The 24148-nt window shown below is 30.9% G+C and overlaps 2 protein-coding genes across 4 annotated transcripts; both read right to left on the minus strand.

Moving 5' to 3' along the window:
* Positions 1-1474: 1474 nt before the first annotated feature.
* LOC113850297 lies at positions 1475-5517 on the minus strand. 3 transcript variants are annotated; one of them, XM_027480775.1, is made up of 7 exons: positions 5360-5517; positions 4688-4820; positions 4176-4252; positions 3893-3971; positions 3398-3507; positions 2711-2775; positions 1475-2057 (listed from the first exon to the last, which is right to left on the minus strand). In XM_027480775.1, the coding sequence occupies exons 1-7, from the start codon at positions 5456-5458 to the stop codon at positions 1964-1966; spliced, it is 657 nt and encodes a 218-aa protein (XP_027336576.1). In that variant the 5' UTR covers positions 5459-5517; the 3' UTR covers positions 1475-1963. The 3 variants fall into 3 exon arrangements, with proteins under 3 accessions (XP_027336576.1, XP_027336577.1, XP_027336578.1); XM_027480776.1 differs by having other exon boundaries at positions 3402-3507; positions 5360-5494; XM_027480777.1 differs by having other exon boundaries at positions 3394-3507; positions 5360-5494.
* A 9179-nt stretch (positions 5518-14696) lies between these two features.
* On the minus strand, positions 14697-19906 carry LOC113851172 (serine/threonine-protein kinase BSK2). Its single transcript, XM_027481650.1, has 10 exons — positions 19533-19906; positions 19085-19311; positions 18644-18779; positions 17668-17801; positions 17276-17381; positions 16927-17012; positions 16230-16418; positions 15920-16078; positions 15287-15400; positions 14697-14948 (listed from the first exon to the last, which is right to left on the minus strand). Exons 1-10 carry the CDS (start codon positions 19618-19620, stop codon positions 14697-14699), a joined length of 1491 nt encoding a protein of 496 aa, XP_027337451.1. The 5' UTR covers positions 19621-19906.
* Positions 19907-24148: the final 4242 nt, after the last annotated feature.

Raw genomic sequence — 24148 nt, forward strand, 5'->3', positions numbered from 1 at the left:
TTACGTTATAAACAACATCCAAGAACAAGTCACAAGCTCCTACAGCGTGGGCAAGATAAGGAGATAAATGAATATGTTTAGCATTGCACAAAGGAACACAGTGTAAATGATTGCATTAAATAATTGGTTACTGTGTTGTAGTGCGTACACAATGTGAAATATTTATAATTTGATCCATTTTAAGGTAGCACGGCAAATGCGGAGTTGAAATTATAAAGGGTGTAGCCAAACCCATTTCAAATTTAAAAGTAGTGGTTACTATTTGAAGCAATCATCTTTCAGACATGTTTTAAAATTTCAAGGGTATTTGCACCATTTTTTGAATTAAATTTTTGAAAACAAGAACTTGAAAGTTGCATTTTTTAAATTATTAGTAATTGTTCTCAAATTAAATAAATAAAATTTGACCATTGATCTTAAGGTTGCACAAAATTAATCTAATTACAATAATTTTACTCTTTTTAAATTAAATTAGTTGGATATTTAATATGATAGCCAAAGATTTAGTTTTTAGAGAAAAACAAATACTTAAGATTTGGAAAAATTGAACAAGGGATCATGCATGGTGAGTGCTTTTGTCCCCGGTGCATTTTATTAGTTGAGAAAAAGAGGAGTATGCTCTTTGGTTCTTAACTATCACATTCCCATGGCTGACTTCAGTCCCCAATGTCAAGTTACGTGCCGTCAGGGATTGGGGCTCCAACTATGATATCATCGGCCATTGATTTTGCACCAAGCCCCAGAGATATTTTTCAATAGTCATAATCATGTATTGACCAAAAAAAATACTCATAATCATGTTATTGACATGACTTTTAATTTCATTTCAAACTGAAAAAAAAATCCTAACTATATATATAAATTCGTTTAATCGATTGCTGCATCAACCCCATTTGTCTTTCCATAATATGAAATGCCAATTGTGGCAGAACGGATTCTTATTTGACAAATTCTACAAATGACAAATATGGTATAAATAGGTATCGTTCAACTTATTTGAACACACGCAATGTCAAATACATCAAGTTTTAGCCCGAAACAAGTCATTTGAAAGCAGACGAGGAATCATGCTTTTGAAAATCAGACTTCTAATGCATTGGATCCAACGAGTGATTAAAGAAAGAAAAAACAGTTGCGAACTTAACAAGCTTTTCAACACTGTTATTAAATAATTTTCATGTAAGTTTTACAAAAGTAGTTAGAGAGTACATATTATCACTCTTATGTCTCCATTGCTACTTGAATTAAAAAAAAAATATGTAAAATACAAATGAGAAAAAAAAAGAATATTTTAAAAAAATCACTTAAATAAGGATGACAATAGCTATACCCAATAAACTAAACTAATTATATTAAATGAAATTTACATAAAATTCAACTAATAATAAATAATGTAAAAAAAGTCAAATGTATGTAATATTCTTCTCTCAAAAATCATTCACAGCTTTGAGGTGTTCACTGAGACGAAGTACCATATTATAACTTCTAATATAAAATTTGTAACTTTTTGAAAAGATTTTATAATGTTTCTGTTAAAAAGTAACAGATTAGTACAAAGGTAGATTAATATAAAGCTACAAAGTATTCAAATAACGCTGTCAACTTTTGAATCCTGACAAGCCTCTGCATTCATGTCCCAAGGCTTCGCGGGGCACCGAAAGGGAAAACTCTGAAACTCAGACAGGAACCTCGGTACCAGAGAACAGATGCAGTAATCACAATAAAACATGTTCATTTCAAACATATTAATACATCGTACTATGATGATATATACATGGCTGGCATGGCTATAGTAGAAAACTAGTCATTTTCATTGGTTCTGGGGCTGGGCTGCAATACATAGCTAAGAAGGTAATGTGGTTGTTAACTCTTTGGCTAGTCAATATCTCCTTGTGATTGTGCACATATACATCATGTGACTTTGACATCAGTATTAGGATGATTGGAAGGAGTGTAGAAGGGCTCAAAACTGTCCTGCTCTTATATCTCTATCAAGCCGATCTGCATTAAGCGTCCCTGGAAGCTCTCTAAAGTCTTCATTGAAGATAGAATATGCACTGCATGTGTTGTGGAGCAGAAAATATTTAAAAAATACCACAATTTCCAACAAGTAAACTGAATATCCACAATCATCGGTTAAAAAATACTGCATGCATAGCTGGTTCAAAATGTTTTACCAAAAATGCACTATAAATAGATATGTAACCATGCAATTTATAAGCTTATAAATGATGCAGAGATGAGACATAGAATCTGTCACTAGTTTAATTGTCAATATACTTCTTTTCGTCTTTCTATTCCAGAAAAAGTAGTATTCCATATTTTTGAAATGAAATGCTAAACTATGTCATCCTTCTCATGGATTGAGAAATCTGAAAATAGGTGAAGACAGTAGAGATTTTACACATAATACTAGGAATTTTCCGAAGGGAAAACATAAAGAAGAATCCAAAAGCACAAAAGAAGGATTTAAAATCCTGTTATATTATTTAATGTGACATAGATATGTCCAATTTTTAATCAAGGATTTAACTATTTATACTCTTCCTTCCCAGTCTTTTGTTCTTCATTTTGTTTTGCTTCTTTTGATAATATTGAAGGTCCCTAACATAATTCAGTCTTATTTGAATTCTCAGATTTGACTGTCACCATTGTAAAACACTAGGAAGTAGAAACCCCATAGTACACAACAATTATTGTATAGTCATACCTGATATCACCAGCTTGGCGCTTTCCAAGATTGAAGAGAACAAGACAAAACCCAGTTGCAAGTATCTACACGGAAGTTGTGACAAACAATAAGGACACGGAAATTTTATCATATACAAAGACCAGAAAGTCCCTTTTAAAGACATCTAGCATGCTCGGTTCAGCTTAAACTTAGATAATCGTTTATTTTTCAACAGCTTTTTAGGAATCTGAAAGAAATAAACCATTATTTTTCCAAACTAAGTTGAACCAGTCTTGCACTAAATTTAATCTCTACAATCTGAAACCATGTTTATGGGTCTGTAAACAAGGTTCATTGGTCCTCATGGTGCAGGTATATTCTCAGCTTATCAGATTAATGTATACCCAGATGATTTACAAGTAATGAAATTTACCATAGAACTTCCACACAACACATGCTCATAATTTGCTCGAACTTTTGTTTTGCAGAAGTTGTTCTGGCCGGGGGGGGGGGGGTGGGAATTCAGATTCATGATAAATTCAGATGACTAGGGCTGAGTGCTAGCTGAATTAGCTTATAGACTGAAAAAGATCAAATAATTACACAGTATTTTGTGCACTGCATGATAAGGTCCAGTGTCCCAAGTCTCAGCTAGGCATGGAAAAAATATCTAGTGGATTTGGACCATAAAAAAGATAGATTAAAAAAGAAAGAAAGGAGACCTACATACAAAGGTCCGAGATCCCATCTATGGGCGATGGGAGCCAGGATAAACCACATAATTATGAGAGCCCATGCCTTCAGACTGAGAGTGAAAATTACCATCAAAAGGATATCTGTCAATGGAGGATGAACATATTTAGAAGATTGTTAATCTCAAAGGGAACTATTATTGTTGTTGTTGTTGCCCATAAGAGATCCACACATCTAAAACAATTCCTTGAATAATGCACAGTTAATGAATTATTCCAGTTTTAATTTTGTCCTCATGCAAGCAGATTATGGTGACACATATATTACAAAGAAACACTGCATTTATGGACCAAATTGATGTATAGCTTGAAGATTTTGAAAATCCAATATTCAAATGGTTCTATTGAGATGAAAAAGTTAAATGATGATTTGAACATTATGGATTCAATGGTGAATGATTACATATTTAAAGGATCAAAATGAAAATTTACTAGTGTCTATATGAATACCATTTGTGCAGCTTATTACCTGGAAGCTTCAAGTTATCGTGTAGAAAAGAGTATAGCCTCTTCTTCCACCAACTTGATGAGTGAGGAAGCCGAAACTTCTGCAGAAGTAGAAATCAAGGAAAAATCGCATTGAGGCGATGATTACCAAATTGACATTCATTAGATGATAAGGCATGTTCGGTTGGGATTGTTTTGGAGAATTAATCACTTATTTTAAAAAACTCTCATAAAGCTAACAAAAATAAGCAATTATTTTTTCAAAATAAGTTGAACTAAGCATGTATTAAAAGAATTGATTTTACCAGATCTTCATCGTCATCATCATTGTCATGTCCATCCTTTACTGGTGGCTTTGGTTTAACAGCAACAATCAAGCAATCTAGTAAATAAATAATTAATGCATCTTTGTAAGAAAAGTTAACGTCACATGCATAAAAAAATAAGGTAAGATACTATAGCCCCAAAAGGAAAGAGAAGGAACCGATATAATCAACAATTAATCAAGTATGTTGACTTTTTCTTATAATAGGCCAAGCAATAATGTTATGGACAGAAAGATTTTAACCGACAGTTAAATGATGCTGTACAAGGAACAAAAGTGTTTTCGATATGTAAACTTATCAAATTAATGTCAATAATGAAAGGACTAACACTCATAATGCAACCATATGATTGTGTATAGATTATAGCAGGTCACAGCAGAGGCAACAGCACATTTGAGGTAGAAATATCATAGGACAATTCTTTTTTAAAGGAAAAAAAGATAATATAATGCATTCATCAAACAGAAAAAACATTATGATTAGAATCATACCTCCATCATTAAGCTGTAAGTATACATCATCTCCATTTTTCAAGTCACACAATGCACTTCCATGTAGAATAAGACTCAAGTTATCAATCGGTAAACTATCATTCCCAGCAATTAATTTTCTCAAATCACGCACCTACATGCGATTTATAAGAAACAAAACGAAATCATCATTATTCTCGCGAAAAGAAAGACAAGGCCAAAATAAACTTGGTTTGAATTTCCCCTTCCCAATCGACAACAAGTTTTCAGAAAAACAAAACATTAATGAATTAAAAGTAAAACTGTTGGCAGTTTGAGGCATGAAATAGCCCTTGGGTGAGGATATTTAGTGCATGCCACTAAAGAACTCAGGTCATAAAGCTTTAAACACTGTAATGAAGATGCGAAATCCAATGGCAAGGTTCAAGTTTGTCACATAAACACATGTAAAGAGTACAAAATCCACAATTCATGCTTCAATTGCAAGTAACCCTAACTCCCTAAGAATTATTGTCAAGTGAAATGTGTCATCCGTGAACTCGTGTGTATTGGAATTCAAATCAAATGGATCTATTAATTCTCGCATTCGGTATCTGATTAGGATCACAACAGAGAATTCAAATGGTGTGTATTGAAACGCTATAATTGAAACAAAGAAAATTAAAAATTGGTAATTGAAGGGAAAAGAGAAACCTTAATGGAAGCGGGAACGAGGAGGCGAGAAGGGCGAGTAGGACCAATAGTTTTGAGAACGATCTCCACCTTCTCCGATTCATGCTCCTCCATATTCATCCCCAACACACAAATCAAATATGGATCTAACTCGATTTCGCTCACTCTAATTTACTCGCAAATTCTATTGAAAAAACTGAGAAATTATTGGTGTTTGGGAAGTGATCGCAAAATTAAAAACTCTAATTTTTATTTAAATTTTAAAATAAAAATTTAAATTTAATCAAAACTCATGTTGTATATTTAAATAGATTAAGTTGGCCTGAGTCTGATAATTTTCTTTATATAGATTAGATAAAACAATTAAAATTAATTTAAGCCTAAAATTTAAATCTTAAAAGAAAATCCTAAATTCTATCATTTATCTTATTTAATATGAATTTTGAGTTATCATTGCGATCATTTTTTTCCTTCTTAATAAAATTATCTTTAAAATATTTTTTATTTAATTTAAATTTTATTTCTAATAATTCCTTTTATTCTTGTGAAACTTTAAAAAATAATATTTATATTTGAAACAAGCTTCTGTAAAAAAATAATTTAAAGAATGAAATTATTTTTAAAATAAAATTAAAAAAATTTAAATGAAATTAATTATTATTCTTAATTAATGTAAATTAATTTTTTTAATATTTAAATCTGAAGGAAGTAGATCATAATAATACTCAAGTCATAAATAATCTTTCAATCATTTTAATATCTTATTTATAAAGTTTCAATTTTATTATTATGCAATTTTTTATAATAAAAATTATTAAAATAAGTGTATTGATACAAGTTATCAAATTTAAATATTTATATCATTTAATAATTTTTTATTAAATATAAAATTAATTATTTTTTAGAAATTATTAAATAATTTATCATATTATTTTATTTAAATAAATAATATTTTTAAAATGTAAATAAATATTATCAATGAAAGGAGTTGGATATTGCTTAAGTAAGCTTTCGTGCAAAAAATTTTCATCATGTAAACAACAAAAAAAGATAACGTAAAATATTTTTTTGTTCACACTCTATTTTACTTCTGATTGTTGTAATGAATTTTATTGTGGAAAGACATAATTCACTTGAATTGCTGTCACGTGTTTGCAAGATTCCCAATGATGAATGGACGCATTTATAAAAGTGATGAATGCACGTGCAGTTAATGCGAGAACTGCATGTGAAGTTTCATTTTTATTTAAGCAAAAATAGACTTGCTTAAGTGAAAATATAGAAAACAACAAAATTTTTTATATAAAACTGGTTTAAGTGAATTTCTTTTGGATTAAGCAAATTTTACAGATTCACTTAAGTGAATCATGTTTAGCTTAAGCAAATTTTAATTTTTTTTTCTCAATCTTCTTTTCTGCTTCTCCTCATGCTTAATACTCTCTCATCAACCTTTATATTTAATATTCTTTAACCTCTATTTTCAACTTTCTTCCTTCTCTCATACTTAACTCATTTGTTCTTCTTCCAACTCCCTCTTTCTTTCACTCTATGCCCAACTCCTCTCTTCTTTTTCTTCTTACTCCCTCTCTACCTCATACCTATATCTCTCTCTTTGCTTCATCCCAAACTTTCCACCCTTCTCTTCCTTCACCACCCATCTTCTTATATCTATCTATTCTCAATTCTCTCTACTTTCCATATATAACCTTCATATCCTCAAATGCACAAGATTAGCTTAAGCTAAATAGGATTCGCTTAAGTAAAAAAAAATTCGCTTAAGCTAATTTTATATAACAAATTTTGTCGTTTTTTGTATTTTCGCTTAAACGAATCTATTTTTGCTTAAACAAAAATGAAATTGCACATGCAATTTCTGCGTTAACTGCACTGGATCCGTATCCCTATAAAAGTACATTTAGGCTGATGCCAAAGCTCCTATTAGTTCAATATAGATTTTGTCACATAACTTATAATAATTACATTAGAAATCATGACCCAATGTTTATGATTTCAGTATATTTTCAACAGCTTCTGATAAATGAGAAAGAACTACTATTGCCACTGCACTTGAATGTTCACAAGCCATTTTCTTTGAAGGCTTGGACCACTTGGTGGGACGCAATCCATCAAAGCTAGCTGTGTTTCCATACAAATTGATGCAATGCAATATCAAATGCTGCTTAGCTTTGAAAAATGATTCAGGATTAAGATGCCATATTTTGAAAAAAAAATATCAATTTCTTTTTCTTTTAATTTTAATGCTAATTTAAAAAAAAAACAATAAAGACCCATATAAATGCTGCTTGAATGCATTTACCATTCATAGAGATGTATTGAGAAATAATTAGTTTTGTTTATTTAATATATGAAACTTTTTTTAAAAAAATAAATAAGTCCTAAATATGTACTCTATATATATATATATACTCCCTAATCTCTCTCTAAATTAATCTCTTCTTCGTTTAGAAATTTCATCTTAAATCTCCCAATAAATTCAATAAGTTTTTTTTCCTTTCCATTCAATAGATATTTAATTCAAGTTGTTTTAGAAAAATAATTGTTTAATTTTGTTAGGTTTTGGAAGAAAAAAGTGATTATTGTTAAAAAATTATTATTTTTTAAACATGCACTTATTTCTTTTCCTTTTAATTTCAATTTGATCCTTTTTGTAATGGAGTTGGTATTTGATCATTAGAAACTATATTTTAACTGTTACGTAAATCCATAAAAGACCAAATTGGAAAAAAGAAAAAAACATTGACAAATAAAATGTTAAAAGTGGTAAAATAGGATGGTGAGGTGAGGGGGACAATGTTTGGTTTCTTTGTTTCAGTGACAGATGCTTAAGTAAAAGTGAAAATTGAGGATACGTTACATTCGCCATGTTAAAATGAATACTGTAGGGTGTCCGTGCATCACGTGCTGTCTCAAGTTCTTTAGCTGGTGCCCTTTTTCCATGATATAAACGTACATATGTGTGATTGTGGACCCTTCAAAATAACCCCAAATAACAAAGGGCTCTTTGCTCTTTTTCATCATAATCCAATAGATCAGCTTCTTTTTCTTTCCTAGTATGATTACTGTTGGCATAATTTTTACCGACAGAACTCGGAAGTTCGTCTCCAAGTTATGCACCCTATAATTCAATCACTTTTCTCTTCATTATATATCAATTTTAGTCTCTCAAACTGCAAACAAAAATCTCATTTTAATTTTTAACTTTGCAAAACAACATTTATTTTATTTTTCAACATTTATTTTATTTTTTTTAATATAAAACAACAATAAAAAAACTAAAATGAATTATTTTTAAAACAATAAAGAATAAAATAATTTTTTTTTATAAAATTAAGAACTAAATTAATCCACGCTTATAATTTTAAAAACTAATATTTACTCTTTTTCTATTCAACTCCTTTTCACCCTATAATTCTTATTCTCTATACCATTCTAAGTTTTGATATAGAAACAAGCAAAGGGACTTGTGACAAGTCATCCATCGCTGCACAAAGGCACGGTGAAGTGTGTGTTTAAAAACTTAATAAAAAATCACATTTTTAACGTAAAAGTTATAACTTAAGACTTAGTAAAATCACGTTTTAACATAAGTTATAACTTATAGACTTGATAAAATAACGTTTTAACATAAAAGTTATAACTTATTGCACTGAAATGAATTGTCGTTCCATCGAAACGTGCCAGAAGAAGGCAAAGACAACAGTGCAGGGGAGTTGACACCAAATTACGCGTCGACATTGATTGAGATGCCATTGGTGATTGTGCGTTTCCCATGGTCCATGGATTTGGTAAATAATTTTCAGAGGACTAAATGAAAATTGTCCTCTGAAAATTTCATAGACTTTTTTGTAAATAACAACTCCTATTGAATATTACTTGTTGGTGAAGTTGCAGGTCATCTTGCTGACATTCATCTACATAATCCGCTGAAAAAAGAAATGATTCATTGGGGGGACAACAAAAATTGATTGGATCTTTGTCGCTTGAGAGGTTGATAAATGTAATAACCGTGAAGTGATTAACATACCAAAATGTACTACAATTTGAACTTTTATTTTCAGTATCTCACATGAGCTAACATAGTACTGAGACAACACACATGTCACAGTCATTGCAACGCATGACCCAAGCATGTGGCCGCTGAAAGTATTTACATAGGATAGCACGATATTTGATACAGTATACAACCAGTTCAGTCACAAGATTTGCATAGAGAAAGTTCAACTCCACGATAATCCAAGAGTTACACATGAACTAGTTTAACATTGAAACTAATCAGATTTTGACATCAGGGGACTCAGCATAAGAAATTGAAATCAGTTCAGATCTAAACTTGTCATCCTTATCACAGTTTGGCTTTGCAACCCCATCTGATTTCTTGCTCTCGGATACAGAAATAGAATCCAGAATCTTATCCGGTGAAGTGTTAGAGATAGCAATAAGGGACTCACGTGCCACCTCCTTAGACTCCTTCTTGCTAGGTGATTTGCTATCCATATAACTTTATGCCTTTTCTTTTTCCTACAAGCCAAACCCAAAATTCTGAGATCATCAAAGAGATCAGATGTGTTAATCTGTTTTGCGAAATCTGGTGAACCGGACACTTGACCAGGTTGACTAGAGATGCTGACAGGTTTGGGTCAAACCGGTCAACCATTCAACCATCAGGTTTCTTTGACCTCAACCTAGCCGCCAGACCTGGTCTACTACTGTGTGGTTTTTACAACTGTTTTAAATACAAGCACCTATCAGCATGTGGTTAAATTGTTTCACCCCATTACTACTATCATCATTATCGTTCTGCTTTTGACTGTGTTTGTGTGTGTATGAGAGAGACATTGCAGAAGAACTACATTTTTAATAAAATGTATATATAACTATTACTGAAGCATTAATCAAATCTTTTATAAATGCCTCTTACAGTAAAAGAAATGTATTAAATTATCAAACTTCATCAATGTTAATGATTTATAAAGATAAACAGAGAAGAGAAAATCAAACAGTCAAACATTATTAGTATCATACACATACGCAAAGGGTATGATCACTTGGTGGTCTCACCAAATTTTTTTTAAAAATCTTAGAAATACTAAAACATGTTGAATGGCATGTGGCCACTTTGATTTCTACCTTTACTTTAAAATATTTCCAGAAGAACCAAAAGACTGCTAGCCGTGCAGGAAAAATTAAAAGAGCAACATGTGTTGTTAATCCACCATTCCAGAAAAAGCAATAATGATTCCCCTAGTTGAATTACCCAGTTAACCCCTTCAGTTATGGACACTATATCAGCCAAATTGATTTTCTAACCCAATTGATTTAGTAAATGTTACAGACAGTACTCAGATCAGACATTCAACCAGGCACGAAAAAGCATATATTCCTACCTAACAGTCAACATCTTCAGATCAAACTTGGTTCAGTATAAAAGATCCCATTTCTTCTATTCCTTGTTTTTAGAAATATCATAACAATAACAAATGCCTCTTCCAAACCTATTTAACTATATCTTATCCAACTACAGAGATCCACTATCATTCTGCTTTTACCATTCCTTCAATCGGGCCTTTTTGCCTAGTCTCAATCCATGACATAAAGATGAATCTCCTTTTTACTCCAGCAAATCTATTTCTCTATTTAAGGATATTGTCAGTGTCTTGTATCAAATAGGCTCTAAATTCCATGCATCAAATACTACCCAATTAGGTTTTACTGCCCAAAAAGTGAGAGAGAGAGAAAAAGGAAGGAAAGAAAGAAAGAATCTGTCATTACAACCATATCCAACAGTTTAGCTATAACATCAAATTCACATATGCATGGACATATTCTAACATCTATTGTAATACTTTAATATTTAGAATTATTGCAAGATTCCTTCGGGACACTTTGTTTCTGTGAGGTACAGAATGCAGATACCATTGGTAATTAGTGATCAATGTTTAGTATTTTGTCCCATTTAATTAAAATAAAATATAATTTAATGTATTTATATTTCAAATAAGTGGTCATGGATAAATATCAACCACTAATTATTATACGCACGCACAAAAAAAAAAGGATACCAGAGAAATATCCCAGAATTAGATTTGAAATAGTTGATATCTAAGTTTTCTTAAGAAAAAGATCATTTCAGACCGTGAATTTCATCGACTAAGCATTATGGTCTGTATGTATATTGACGGCCTTTGCAAAACAATTGGTTCAGTCAAGTATAAACACGAATCAAGCAGATATTTCCTGTGTTATGGGCAACTTTTGAAGTAAAACAATTAAACGTGTAGAACATAAGAACATGAACAATAAATCCTTTTTACTCTTCATATACCTAGCATCATGTATCACTTTTTTAAAATAAAAATATTTGATCCTTGCCATAGCATGAAACTATCCTTTGTTTATCAAAAGGTATACCGCATAACTACATTCATCTCATCTGCAACAAAATTCAAATCACGATTAAAAAACCAAACCTCGAAACAATCTTCCAAAACAACCAAAGCAACTTTGAAATCGTTCAGAACAATTTGTTAACCCCCAAATCATCAGGCTTATTTACTTTTACAAAACCACGAGACATGGGGGAAAATATTGAAACCAAAATGATTGAAACTGAACCAACCTCATCGGTTGTATTCGATTCATGAACCCCCAATTTCAAAGTAAGAAATAAAAACAAACGTTGATTTTGTCTTCATGCAAATGGCTTTTCCAATTCGCTTATCATCAATCACCAAAAGAGTGTATTTTAATTTTACATATCCAAAATCGCAGGTAGCATAATAAAGGAAAACGAAGAGAAAAGAATATCCGACAAGACATGCGGAACAACAAACGAATCGACAAGAACAACTTAGATTCGGAAACGAAATTATCGGGTGGGAAATGATGATGTTCGTACCTTGATGTTTATGAGAAATTGGAACACGTCTTGGAAGTAGGACCCTTTCCAATAGATCGAATGCGATTAATATGGAATTTAAGGGACAATTCAAATCAAAAACCTCGGTTTGGTCATCGATTAATATGGGACCCTTTCTCCCAAAATTACCATTTATACTTTTTATTGCGTAAGCGTGTCAACTATTTCAACGTCTTCCTTTTTTTAAAAAAAAGACAATAGGATAATTTTCTAGAAACAAAAATGTTACAAATTTTCTTTACCTATTCTTATTATTAAATAAATGTCCAGTGTATTTCACTGAATACAGAGCGAGGACGAAGAAGTAATTTAACAAGTTCTATATGTATTTTATTTAATAGTATAAAGTGTGTTTTTATTATTTTTTTTCTTTTAAATAATTCTAGGGTTTAAAATACAATAATTTTGTGCATTTTTATCTTATCTTATTTTTAGTTTTACTCCATTTCTTGGAGCACATATAACAGGAGTTGCTCAAGTCATTTCTACTTCGATGTTATAACTAAGTGAAAAAATTAGTTGCTTAAAATGAAGAATGATTTGCTTGTATTCTCCAAAAATGTGACCCCGTTGCTCTTTTATTAGTTTTTATACATGTATTTGTATTCATTAACGCAGTGTTAAACCTAGTTTTAAGATTGCGATTTAAATATTAAGAAAACTTTCAAACATCATAATTAAAATTTTAAAATTCAATTTTGGTATACAAAAAGTACTAATTCTAACTAAAATGCATCTTAAGTGGAGGTTATAATTTCTTGAAGCGAATTTAAAGGGAAAGATTGCTCAAATTAAATCACATATCAAGGAATTAATCTTACTTAATTGAGTTAATTCCGGCTAATTAATTTTCTCTACTCCCTTATTTAATCTTACTTCTCTCCCATATCTTTTTCTTAACTTCTTACTTCTAAAAATTTTACATTGTGCATCTTCCATTAATTCCTTTGTTTCCTTTTATAGACTCATATCTACCTAAACTCTCACCTTTTTATGAATCCCCAAGTTATCTTATAAATTTCATCAAATTTTTTTAGTTATGTTTCATTTTTCCCCTTCTATTGGCAGCTTCAAAATTTGAACCTTATCCTCCTTTTTCAAAGCTATTCTTTCTTCAATGGACATCATCCTTTCACTCAAATCCTCCCTTTTAATTTTGATTTTTGAAAAATATTTTACTTTTTTTTTATCAAATTCAAATAGATTAGCTTTATCACGTTCTATTCATTGTCATGTCCATATTAAAAAATTTCCGCCCTGGATGCTAAGATAGGACATTGCATCACCTTTTCTTCCACCTTTTTATTCTGATTTTTTAATTACTTTTTTTAATCTTTGGAGTGCCCAAATCAAAATGAAATACTAAGATTTAAATTAAAAAATAAAATAAATATGAAAAATAAAAAATAAAAACTATAATTTCAAACCTCTTACAACTGAGTCGTCGTGTTGGTTTTGAAGGTTTGACCAAACAAGGTTCGAAATTCGACCACCAACATCTACATTCTATACGAATTTGTATGAGTAGTTGATACAAATACGCAAGGCCACAACAGGTGATCTGAATTTTAACAAAAACTGTTGTCAAACAATTGGCATCTTTGACTTATCAAAACTTTCATCACTCCTATAACCGAAGCATTTATTGAACTCAAGCATAACACAATAACATTTATTAAATTAGGAATATAAAAGCATAATTAATTACTTTTTCATTATAACTTACTTTTTAAAAATGCTAAAAATTAATTCTAAAGATAGATATGAGCAAAATTAGTATTAAAATATTTCCAATCTTTTTCATAAGAAATAAATAATCCATTAAGACAAAAAAATTATAATATGTCAAATTTACATTATATTTGAAAAATATAAATATCATTAAATAGTTAATTTTATAGTAAATAAATTAATATATTTATTTATAAGTAATGGGTGAGTATCTCATTAACACAAATCTAACAATAAATAAAAACATAAAAAAATAAAATTGGGGTGTCTAAAACAAGTCTTTATGTATTATAAATAGGATAAAAATATTCTGATAATATATATATAACTGGAGGAAGTAGTAATTTCATGCCTTGGCAACTTGTTAGTATATTACAACCATGGCCTCAATGAAAAGAACCTTTGTTTTGTAGTGCTGGTGATGGATGAACACCAAGCCAAAGATGTTGATGGCATAAACGAACTTATTTTCATATGGAGAAAATTCATTCTACATGATTCATTTGTATGGAAAAATCTATACTGTAATATTCCTTGAATAACATCTTTATACCCAGAGAGTTCTTTATCTCGCCTCCTAAACTAGCACCCTACATATTCCTACTCAAGCAAATACAAATTACGGCAAAATAGCACATTCTCTAATGCCACTCTGCTAGTTTAGTGAGCAAAGAACTGCACAGTAGAATTTTAACCGCGCCAGCTGTTAGATCTCTTAGCTTCGAAGGCGGCTCCATCACTAAGCATGTCATGTGCATCAGTTTCCATTCCCAGCTTGGAGAGAGCAAGAGCCTGCAGGTAAAATGCAGTTGGCCAATCAGGTATGCATACCTGCGCTTGCATGGCGTCCCTTAACGCAAGTTCTGCTTGATCATTCATTAAGTAGGAGAAGGCTCGCCTTGCAAAGACGGTAGCCGAGGGAACAGACATCATAACCACCAACTGTTTATAGCAGAGAGAAGAAGGACATTCAGACTATGTTCAACTTTAGTAATTATAGTCATATCCAACAGCCATTGGATACAATGTAGATAAAATAAGCATAAGGATATTTGACAGCAGGTTTGAATACAAAAAATGTTCTTCTGGTGTACTATTCCGCACTCTGATTAAAGGGCTTTGGGAAGCAATGTTTTTCTGCTTCAAGAATCACGAAGTATCGAATCCTTGTGTAGAAATAAGCCATAGAAAATATTGTACAACAAAGAAGGCTTTGCAGTGGGTGTGTCCCAAACGCACCTTCCTTTAGTCAGACAAGAAAAGTGAAACAGTGCATCTACCTTAGAATAATACTCAATCGCATTTTTGAAATCCTTGTCTCTGAATGCAATATCCCCAAATTTCTTTGTGTTCAAGATATCTTGCACTTGTTGTGTCCATTCTTGGAACGAAAGCTGCAGTCACATTTTAGTTAATTGACAGAAGCAAGCACAAAAAGAGTTGGTAAACAACCAGAGACTAACCAATCAAATTTAAATTTGTAGACTTATTTGTCTCTTAGAAGTAAAACAATTAAATAATTTTGTACTGCAGAAGTAGTGTGTTATGCTTTAATGCAACTAAAGTGCAGCATGATCAGAAATGACTGGGTCAATATATGCATTCATGTCAGTTACTAAGTGATGCAAGTCAGGGTGCGACAAAAAAGAATCCGAGCAAAAAACATAAAATATAATTCTACGTTTGTAGTGGCAATGAGCCAACCCCAACCAGAAGAACAACTTGAATATGAATGCCAAAACAGGAATATTAACCATGCTAGCAGTTATAATAAAATCATATATATGTAGAAAACTGTAGTAAAACAAACCAACCTTAGTGATATGCGTACCCACATATCTCACTCAGATTATTGGTTTCTCTGTATGAACTAATTAAACCAGTGTTGGAGGTAAAAATGTGATTTGACATACCTCATTTTCTGCACCTTCTTCATCTTTATAACCTGTTTTTAACAATATATCATGCACAGCAGTAAGATCCATTCTTGCACAGGCCTTTCCAAGAGGAGAAAGCATGGTTGGTAGCACTGCTGTGTTTTTAGTTAGACCCATTAACACATGAGATGCTACCTGTAGAAAAAGTGGGGAATAATTCAACATGCAAAGATTTCGTAAGGTAAGAAAAGGGATAGATAATGAAGTTGAACACAATTGGAATGGAGAAAAAAGGACAGAAAATGTATGAAGGTCAAAATTGACAGCTAAAACATAAACTAAATACCTCTTTCTGCTTTTGAAGAGGTGTAACGGCAGTAAGAAGAAACTTAATATCAGGTCTTTCTCTGGCCTCAAACTGAAGACATTTTGAAGCAAGCTCAACCAACTTTGTAGCATCATCATTTGCATATTGTCCTTCTAAGGAAGAGTCCATCAACAACAAAGCATTTTTCCCTCTAATTAGGTCCAAAGCCTGAGGACCAAAATCAATTCTATTAACAACTTCAATACCCATATATAGCATATACCATATTCAACTTCATATGATTTAACTATCCTGCATGAATAGGCATTTCTGCATCAAGTTGTCACAGGATTACAGATTATAATCATATGAGATTCTTTTTTAATACTACGTGACTTCAACTTGAAAGCAACCTTAATATCCAGCAGCATGCAAAAGGGTGTAGAGTGATTATAATTTTACAAGCAGAAAATTTTATTTATTCATGATATCATAACCAGGCGAGACTCGCATGTTTTGGATTGAATTATATGATTCATGTCAAACACCAAAAGAATCCAGAAAATGTAAAGTAATATATGATGCTTAGCATGCTCAATAAGACATAAAGCACATTCTACCATTTGGAAACTAAGGATAAAGTTTCCACATGAATTTGACCAAAAAAAGAAAAAGTCTCTTGTTAACAGATGAACAGCTTTGATGGATTTTGGAACTTGGAAGAATTGAAACATACATGGCTTGGAGGAATATGCTTGCCGCTCAAAAGATCCAAAAGAACAGTTCCATAACTGTAGATCACACTCTCTGGGATTATCCTGCCTGCAGGAGTTGTTAAGTATCATATTATCATTAATTATGCTTAGCAAGACTTCTTATAAGACAGTGCTGAAACAACCAATGGAAAATCAGGCAAAGCAATGTTGCCAATGAATCTAACAAACATTTTTGTATTCCTTCTAGACTCTAAAGATCAAATCACATTGCAAAAGATTCCTAATTAATATAATAATATATAGATAATATTCAAATTCCTGTTGGGAATTCCATAAGAAGCTTATGTAAAATGATGGCAAGTATTATACCTGTTCGCAAAAATTCAGGTGGAGTATAAGCTAAATTAGTACTGTAGCTTTTCCCATCTCGACTATTTTTCATAAGCCCAAAACTAGATAAGCGGGGATCACCATCCTGTGATAAATAAATAAATTAGAAACAATTTTCAATGCACAATTTTAGACATTCCGGATGAATAAAAGATGTTAATGGCATCTATTACATTCTTCATGTGCAAGCATATGAATATAATTGCAATTAGGTATTGCCTTTCTAGAGAAGACAACAACAAAGTATCAAGTTTAAACAACCAAGCTCAGAATTAGAGAAAGAATACAGGATAGATATGCCTAAACAGGAAAAATGCATCGTCCAGACTGTAGTTCATGACAGATTCATAATGATAGATTCATAATCATACCTCATCAAAAAGAATCCTATATGCATTCAGATCATGATATATTTTCCGGTTTTCCATGCTACAATGATCTAGTGCCTGGGCAACATGGTATGCAACTCTAACACGCATTTCCCATGGTAATGGTTGCTTGTCCCCTATTACATAAAATCAAACAATTCATCAAGTAAAAATTAAGCAAATGGATTACTAAATTACAATTGACAAGTGGAACAGATGCTACTTGATTACTTATTACAAACTGATTATCAAACTACAGTTGGACTATACATCTCCCCTCATTTCACATTCCACAGATGTCACATTTCACATATAAAGTACATTAAATCTTGAATGCATTAACAATCAGATAGAACAAGATTAAGAAATAAGGAGATAGAAATATAAGTTAGAGAATCTTTCTATAAAGAAGATACAGTGATCAATATTGACTTTGTCCAGAAAGCTTGAACCATGGAAAGAGTAAAGAGGGAAAGCCTCAGTTATGATTTGCAATGTATGCAGTTAATTACGGCTAATAGTGGAGAAGAATACCAGAATGTGAAAGGATTATTTGATGCTACCTCTACTTTGGGATGAAGTTCTCTGCTTCTTGATGGAATTCACCTAATGTCCCTTTCAGAGGGGTTCCTTTGTTGGATATGCAGAGATGTTAGTCAGCTCTACTAAATTAATCAGCTTGTCTTTATTTGTTTGTTTTTTCCTTTTCTGTTTTGGAATGATATATTATCCTATGTTCACATGCTTCTTTCTCTTGTCTCTGATAACCCTTTTTTCTAATCAAACATTAATTATTATCACAGGTCAAAATCTCTTTTATACTCTGTTTCAAGAAATGAAGGCAACAGCTATTTACCACCAAAACCAAAGACAATAAGTCAATGAGAAGAATGACAAGACAGGGTAAAAGTACTAGAACTAATAAATAGCTTTAATGACTGCAACAAAGTTGAATGAACAGATAGATATGAAGCAGTACAATGAAAGAGATGCTTGGACAAAGTATCATTGGGCATGTACTCAGCTACCAAGAGCCTTTCATCTCCTTCAGCACAACAACCAATTAGATTCACCAGTCTCTTGTGCCTTACTTTCCCAACTCCAGCTGCCTCTGCCTGACCAACCAAAACCATTAACAAAAGCTTGCACTCCCAGTTAAAAAATACTCATTAGCACCACAGAACACCCCACACTAATATGAAAAAAAAAATGTACGTAGAAAAATCTCTAAAAAAAATTGACAGAATCCAAAAAACTTCATCTTCCAGTCAAACCCCAAAAATGCACATGGCATAAAAGAAAACCCAATATATTTACAGCGTGTTTCCAAAAACAACATATACATGTCATTGTCATACTCCTTTTTCCTTGAATTTCTCAACCAAATTGATGGCTAAAACAAGTATCTCATTCCTCTCACCATGAACTGTTGAGCATCAGGCCAAGAGAGTTTGGAGAAGCGTTTGACAGCAACTAAGCGATTGTTCTCAAGCTTCCCTCTGTATACCACATTGGGAGCTTTCTCACCACTCTCAGAGACAATGTAATCTGTGCTGAACTCATTTGTGGCCCTTCGGAGTTCACTCAAACCGTACTCTTTGAATGCTGAAACCTGACACTCTTGATCAACATCATCCCCACCATTCTCTTCAAAACCACAATAAATAAAACAAATCAAAACAAACTAAAAACCCAAACTTTCTCACACCAACATTAAAACGAGAAAAAGAATCACCCCATTCAACTTCAAAACCCAACACAGCTAGATTTCGACTAAAAAAGCAAACCCCACAAAAGAAAAAGAAAAACTTAGACATGAGTTGAAAACCAAAGCAGAGTCAAAATCGGAGGAAGAGTGAAGAGGGAACCTGGATCGGGTTTCTTGGACTCGGGTAAGGCAGTGGAAGGGTCCTCAGGAGAGTGAAGATGAGCGGTTTTGGAGTGTAAGCAACCCATGGTTATGATTGTCAAATGATTGATATGGTTATGGTTATGGCTATGATAATGAGTGTTGTGTCTACATAGAAACCATGGTTGAAGCTTAGAACACTAGATTGATATGGGGCATCATATACATGACCAAGAGCATAAACAGTGGTGCCTTATAGTGGTTTTATAAGCCCAAAAATGTTGCAAGTGACTCAGTCACTGCTACTCTACTCTTGCTTGTTGCAGCGGCGGAAACACAGAAAAGAGAAGAAGAGAGAGAAAGGAGAGAGATAGAGAGAGATGAAAAAGGCCAAACCCCAAAAGGTGAGTTTAGTAAGTAAATGCATCAATGTGAAAAAGTAGAGAGAGAGAGAGATGAAGTGAAGCAAGCACGGAACAGAGAAGGTCACATGACAGTGTCTATCATGGAGCACGTGCTGCCCGGGGGGGGGGGGCTGAGAGCCATTTTCCAATGCCACTTTTTTTTATAATAATTATTGTCTCTATTATTCTATCCTTTTTTTTTTTTTTTTTCAGAGTTGAAAAACAACAATGTCAGCTTATAATGTTTCTTCCCTCAAAATTAAACGTATCCTTTGCAAGAAGAAAATAATGTTGCTTGAACTTGAAATATTAATCATAGTAGAAATAGAATTTTGAATAAGAAAAAGAAGGAAGCATGTTCCATGAAGCAGTGATTAGCTTGTAATGTAACAGACATAAAAAGCATGCAGTGATGTGTATGGAAGAAACGCAAGCATGAAGTATGATTATTTACACAACTTTTGTGTGGAACTGAATTGTTCCTGTTCCACGTTTTAAGGGTCTTGTGTCCGCTTTTAGTTTCTTCTGGCGTTGGTTGTGCGATGCAAGGGACCGTGAGAGAGAGTGAGACCCAAATCCAGTGACAATCAACGTGATAAAAAGTGAATAAACTTTCCCTTCCTTTCTCTTACGTTATATCAACTTCAACATCAACAATAATAATAATGAAATGAATATGGTTACAAAGGTTTTCCTTTTTTTCATGGTTTGCATAACCAACTCAAGCGTTTCAGTAATATCATTTTTAATTCAAAAGAAAATGGAATCATGAGTTACCCGGTAACCTGTCATACAATCCTCCGGTTTTTTAGGTTATATTTGGTGTAGAAACAAAAATAATTGAATGCACAGTGCAGAGGGGTCAATTACAAGAGGAGTAAATTTTATCCCTTCACCATGGAACTGCATTTAAAAACACTAGAGAAATTTTTCAGAGCCTGCGGAGGTTTTATTGCCAATTCAAATTTCAGAGAAAAAACGTCTATGCCTCAAGCAATTTGGGGAAAAAATGTCTGCTTCAAGCTTGAACAAAATGAGATATAAATATTTATAGAGAGATTAAGTTAATTAAGTTACTAGCTAAGTAAAATTTCCTTAACTCTCCAAAACGCTAATACCAAAGTTATAAGAATTTGTTTCCACTATTAGAAAAAATTAATTTCATTCCCTCAAAATCGACCTAGTTGATTGATTGAATTATGAAACCTGAATTATGACTACGAGTGTATGGGTCGAATTTTTGTAGTACAATTGTCCTTCTTTCATTTTTTATCCTCTCTCGTGTAAGATTTACTACAAGTTTCTTTTGAATAAAGGAAGAAGAAAGCTATTTGTTTCTACACATTTTCAAAATTACGTTAATGAGTATTTAAAAATTTTGTCTTTATTTAGTCATACTTTATTGTAAGTTTTGGTTGAAGTAATAACTTTAACATATTTGCTTCGAACTTGTTTTAATATTATTAAGGGTCTACACAAACTTTAAACTCCATTAATAATGGGATTTTCAAGATGAGTCATGATGTTTTTTTAGTATCTGTATGCCACAATTCAAAAGATATTGATATATTAATAACACAAATGAACGATATGTTTTTTTATGCTGCACAACTCAAAAGTCGTTGATATAATGATAAAATGAAATATGTGATAGAAAATAATGTCCCGTGAGATTGCAAATGTTTTAAGAGGAACGTTGGTAACTTTTTTTTAATATATTTTTAATAATTAAAATTTAATGAAAAATTATAAAAGTAAGAAAAAACTATTAAACTCAAAATAAAAAAAGTATAATTCACGTGTTTTTTCTAATTTTTAATAAATTTTAATTAATATTAAGAGAATATTAAAAAGTATATTATACATCGTGCTACTCACATTTTTTTAACCTTGTGTAATGCTAATGTTTCATACTTGTGATTTTCTAATCAAACAAACCTCATTTCTCTAACTTAAAGATTGATTGGAAAATGGTCTTTGAGTTAGTTTTGGATCGAAACATTTAATAAATCTTGTTGCTAGGGATAGGGTGAAATTACTAATTTATTGCTTTGTAATTGCTTAATGCAAAGTCATTTGTTAAATATGCCAAAGATTGGTATTTAAGAAAGAAACTCAGAATCTTGCTACTGAGGAATTGATAATCAAGTGATTTTATTTTATGATGGTATTGGTTTAGAAAATGGATGTGTATATATGTTTATAAGAGTGCATGCGAGGATAGTTAGATGAAATCCAATTTCAGTGCCTTTATATTTGTTATTTTCCAAATCTTAAATATTGTTCTTGATATGAAATCATTTGTCAACCACAAATCCAATTATTTTGTTATATAAGTTGAACATGTATATTATTGGGTTAAAGTAATAATTGATAATCTTACGAGCCATTATGAATATGGTAATTATTTTCACTATCTTAACAAAACTTGATACACTTGCTAAAATTTCTTAATCATTATAGTAATTGTGATAATGTTGTTTTATGTATTAATGTATTACACAATAAATAAAAATTAGTCTTTAACCATTTACTGTAACTCTAAAATTTAATGATGAAGAAACAAAATAAATTCAATAATACAAATTAAGGAAAAATTATCTCATAAATATTTTAAAATTTTATTTTAATTACTTCGAAATTTAAAGTTAAACTTTGCAAAGGTAGGTTTTCCCTTTTTCTTAATTATTTATTCACTTTTACACATTGATGAAAAGTTCATATATATTTTTTAATAAAAAATAATTATTAAAAAATTTAATTGATTTTTTTAATAATTTTTAGTGTAAAATTTGGTTGAGACATAATTTTCAATCTATTTGTGTTAAATTTTTTAATATCATCTTTACACAAATTTCTAGATGCCCTAACATTGCTTTTAATGTCGTGCTATTTATTTATATAACTGTAAATAACAGTCTAAAGATTATTAATATATTAATAAAATATGTAAAAAAAATCTTTTGGTAAATGTTAAAAGGAATCAAAATTATTTTTTTCATTAAACAAATAAATACACATTTTTAAATGACTTTTAATGTATTTTAATAAAAAAATATTATTTTTCAATTCTTCAATGAATATTCTTTGAGCACCAATTAACAAAACTCTATTATTATTTTTAATCCAATCATTCATTATAACCCACAAAGTTGATAATAATGAATAATGAATGGTACAAATTAAAAAAAAATGCTCTACTAATATATTAGTTTAACTTTGTAACATTAGTCTTTCTTAATATATAAAATTAAACTTTGTAATTTAGACTTTATTTTTTTATTGAATAAATCTTAGATGCACTACTATAAGCATATTATCTGCAATTAGAATTAGAGTTTCACCTCAATAATTGTTTTAACCTGATTTTTAATGTTAACTTTTATTATATATGTTACTAAAATAAAATTCCAATTATATTTAGAAAACCTCGTTATCAATACGTATGGCATTGCTCTTAAATTTTATTCATTTTTATTCCATTATTCTCCCTACTTCTCCCATATATGACTTACTATGAGTTTTTTAAACTAAAAATAAAATAGTTTTTATAATATTTAAAAAGGTATTAATGATATATATTTTTAAATAGGTGTTTTGATTTTGTTTAGTAATTAATTTTTATTACTATTGTAAAGTCTAATTAATTGAGGTAACAATCCATAACCTTTTTATCTTAAATTTTTCATAATGTCGTTAAGCGTCTATACAAATTTCAAAATACATTAACTGTACATGATTTCTTTTCTACAATCGTCCACCACAATCTGAAAAGCTATTAATATATTAATTAATAAATAAATATATCTTTTTGAAAATTTAACAGTTCACCATTAATTCAAAAAGACAATGATAAAATAATTAAATAAAATAAATTGTACAAATTAAAGTTAAATTATTTTATGAGACTACGAATATTTCAAATGGCCATTGTTGTAACTTGAGTGATTGTTGAGATTTAAAATTTAATTATGTAACATTTAAACTTTATCCAATTTTTAATTTCCTTGTTCTCCCAATCTCTCTCTTCCTCTTTTTTACACATATGTAAGACTTACTACAAGTTTTTTAAAATAATAAAAAACATAAATTAATTTCTTTAAAATTTCAAAAATATATTTATTATTTTTAAAAATTTATTTTCATTGACAATTTTTAGTAATATTTTAACATAATGGTTGAAGTAATACTTTAAAATGTGTTAATAAAGGAAGCTTTTATAAAGGATTAT

The sequence above is a fragment of the Abrus precatorius genome, unplaced genomic scaffold (genome assembly GCF_003935025.1).
Source record: "Abrus precatorius isolate BTA unplaced genomic scaffold, Abrus_2018 Scaffold9, whole genome shotgun sequence".
Lineage (NCBI taxonomy): Eukaryota > Viridiplantae > Streptophyta > Magnoliopsida > Fabales > Fabaceae > Abrus > Abrus precatorius.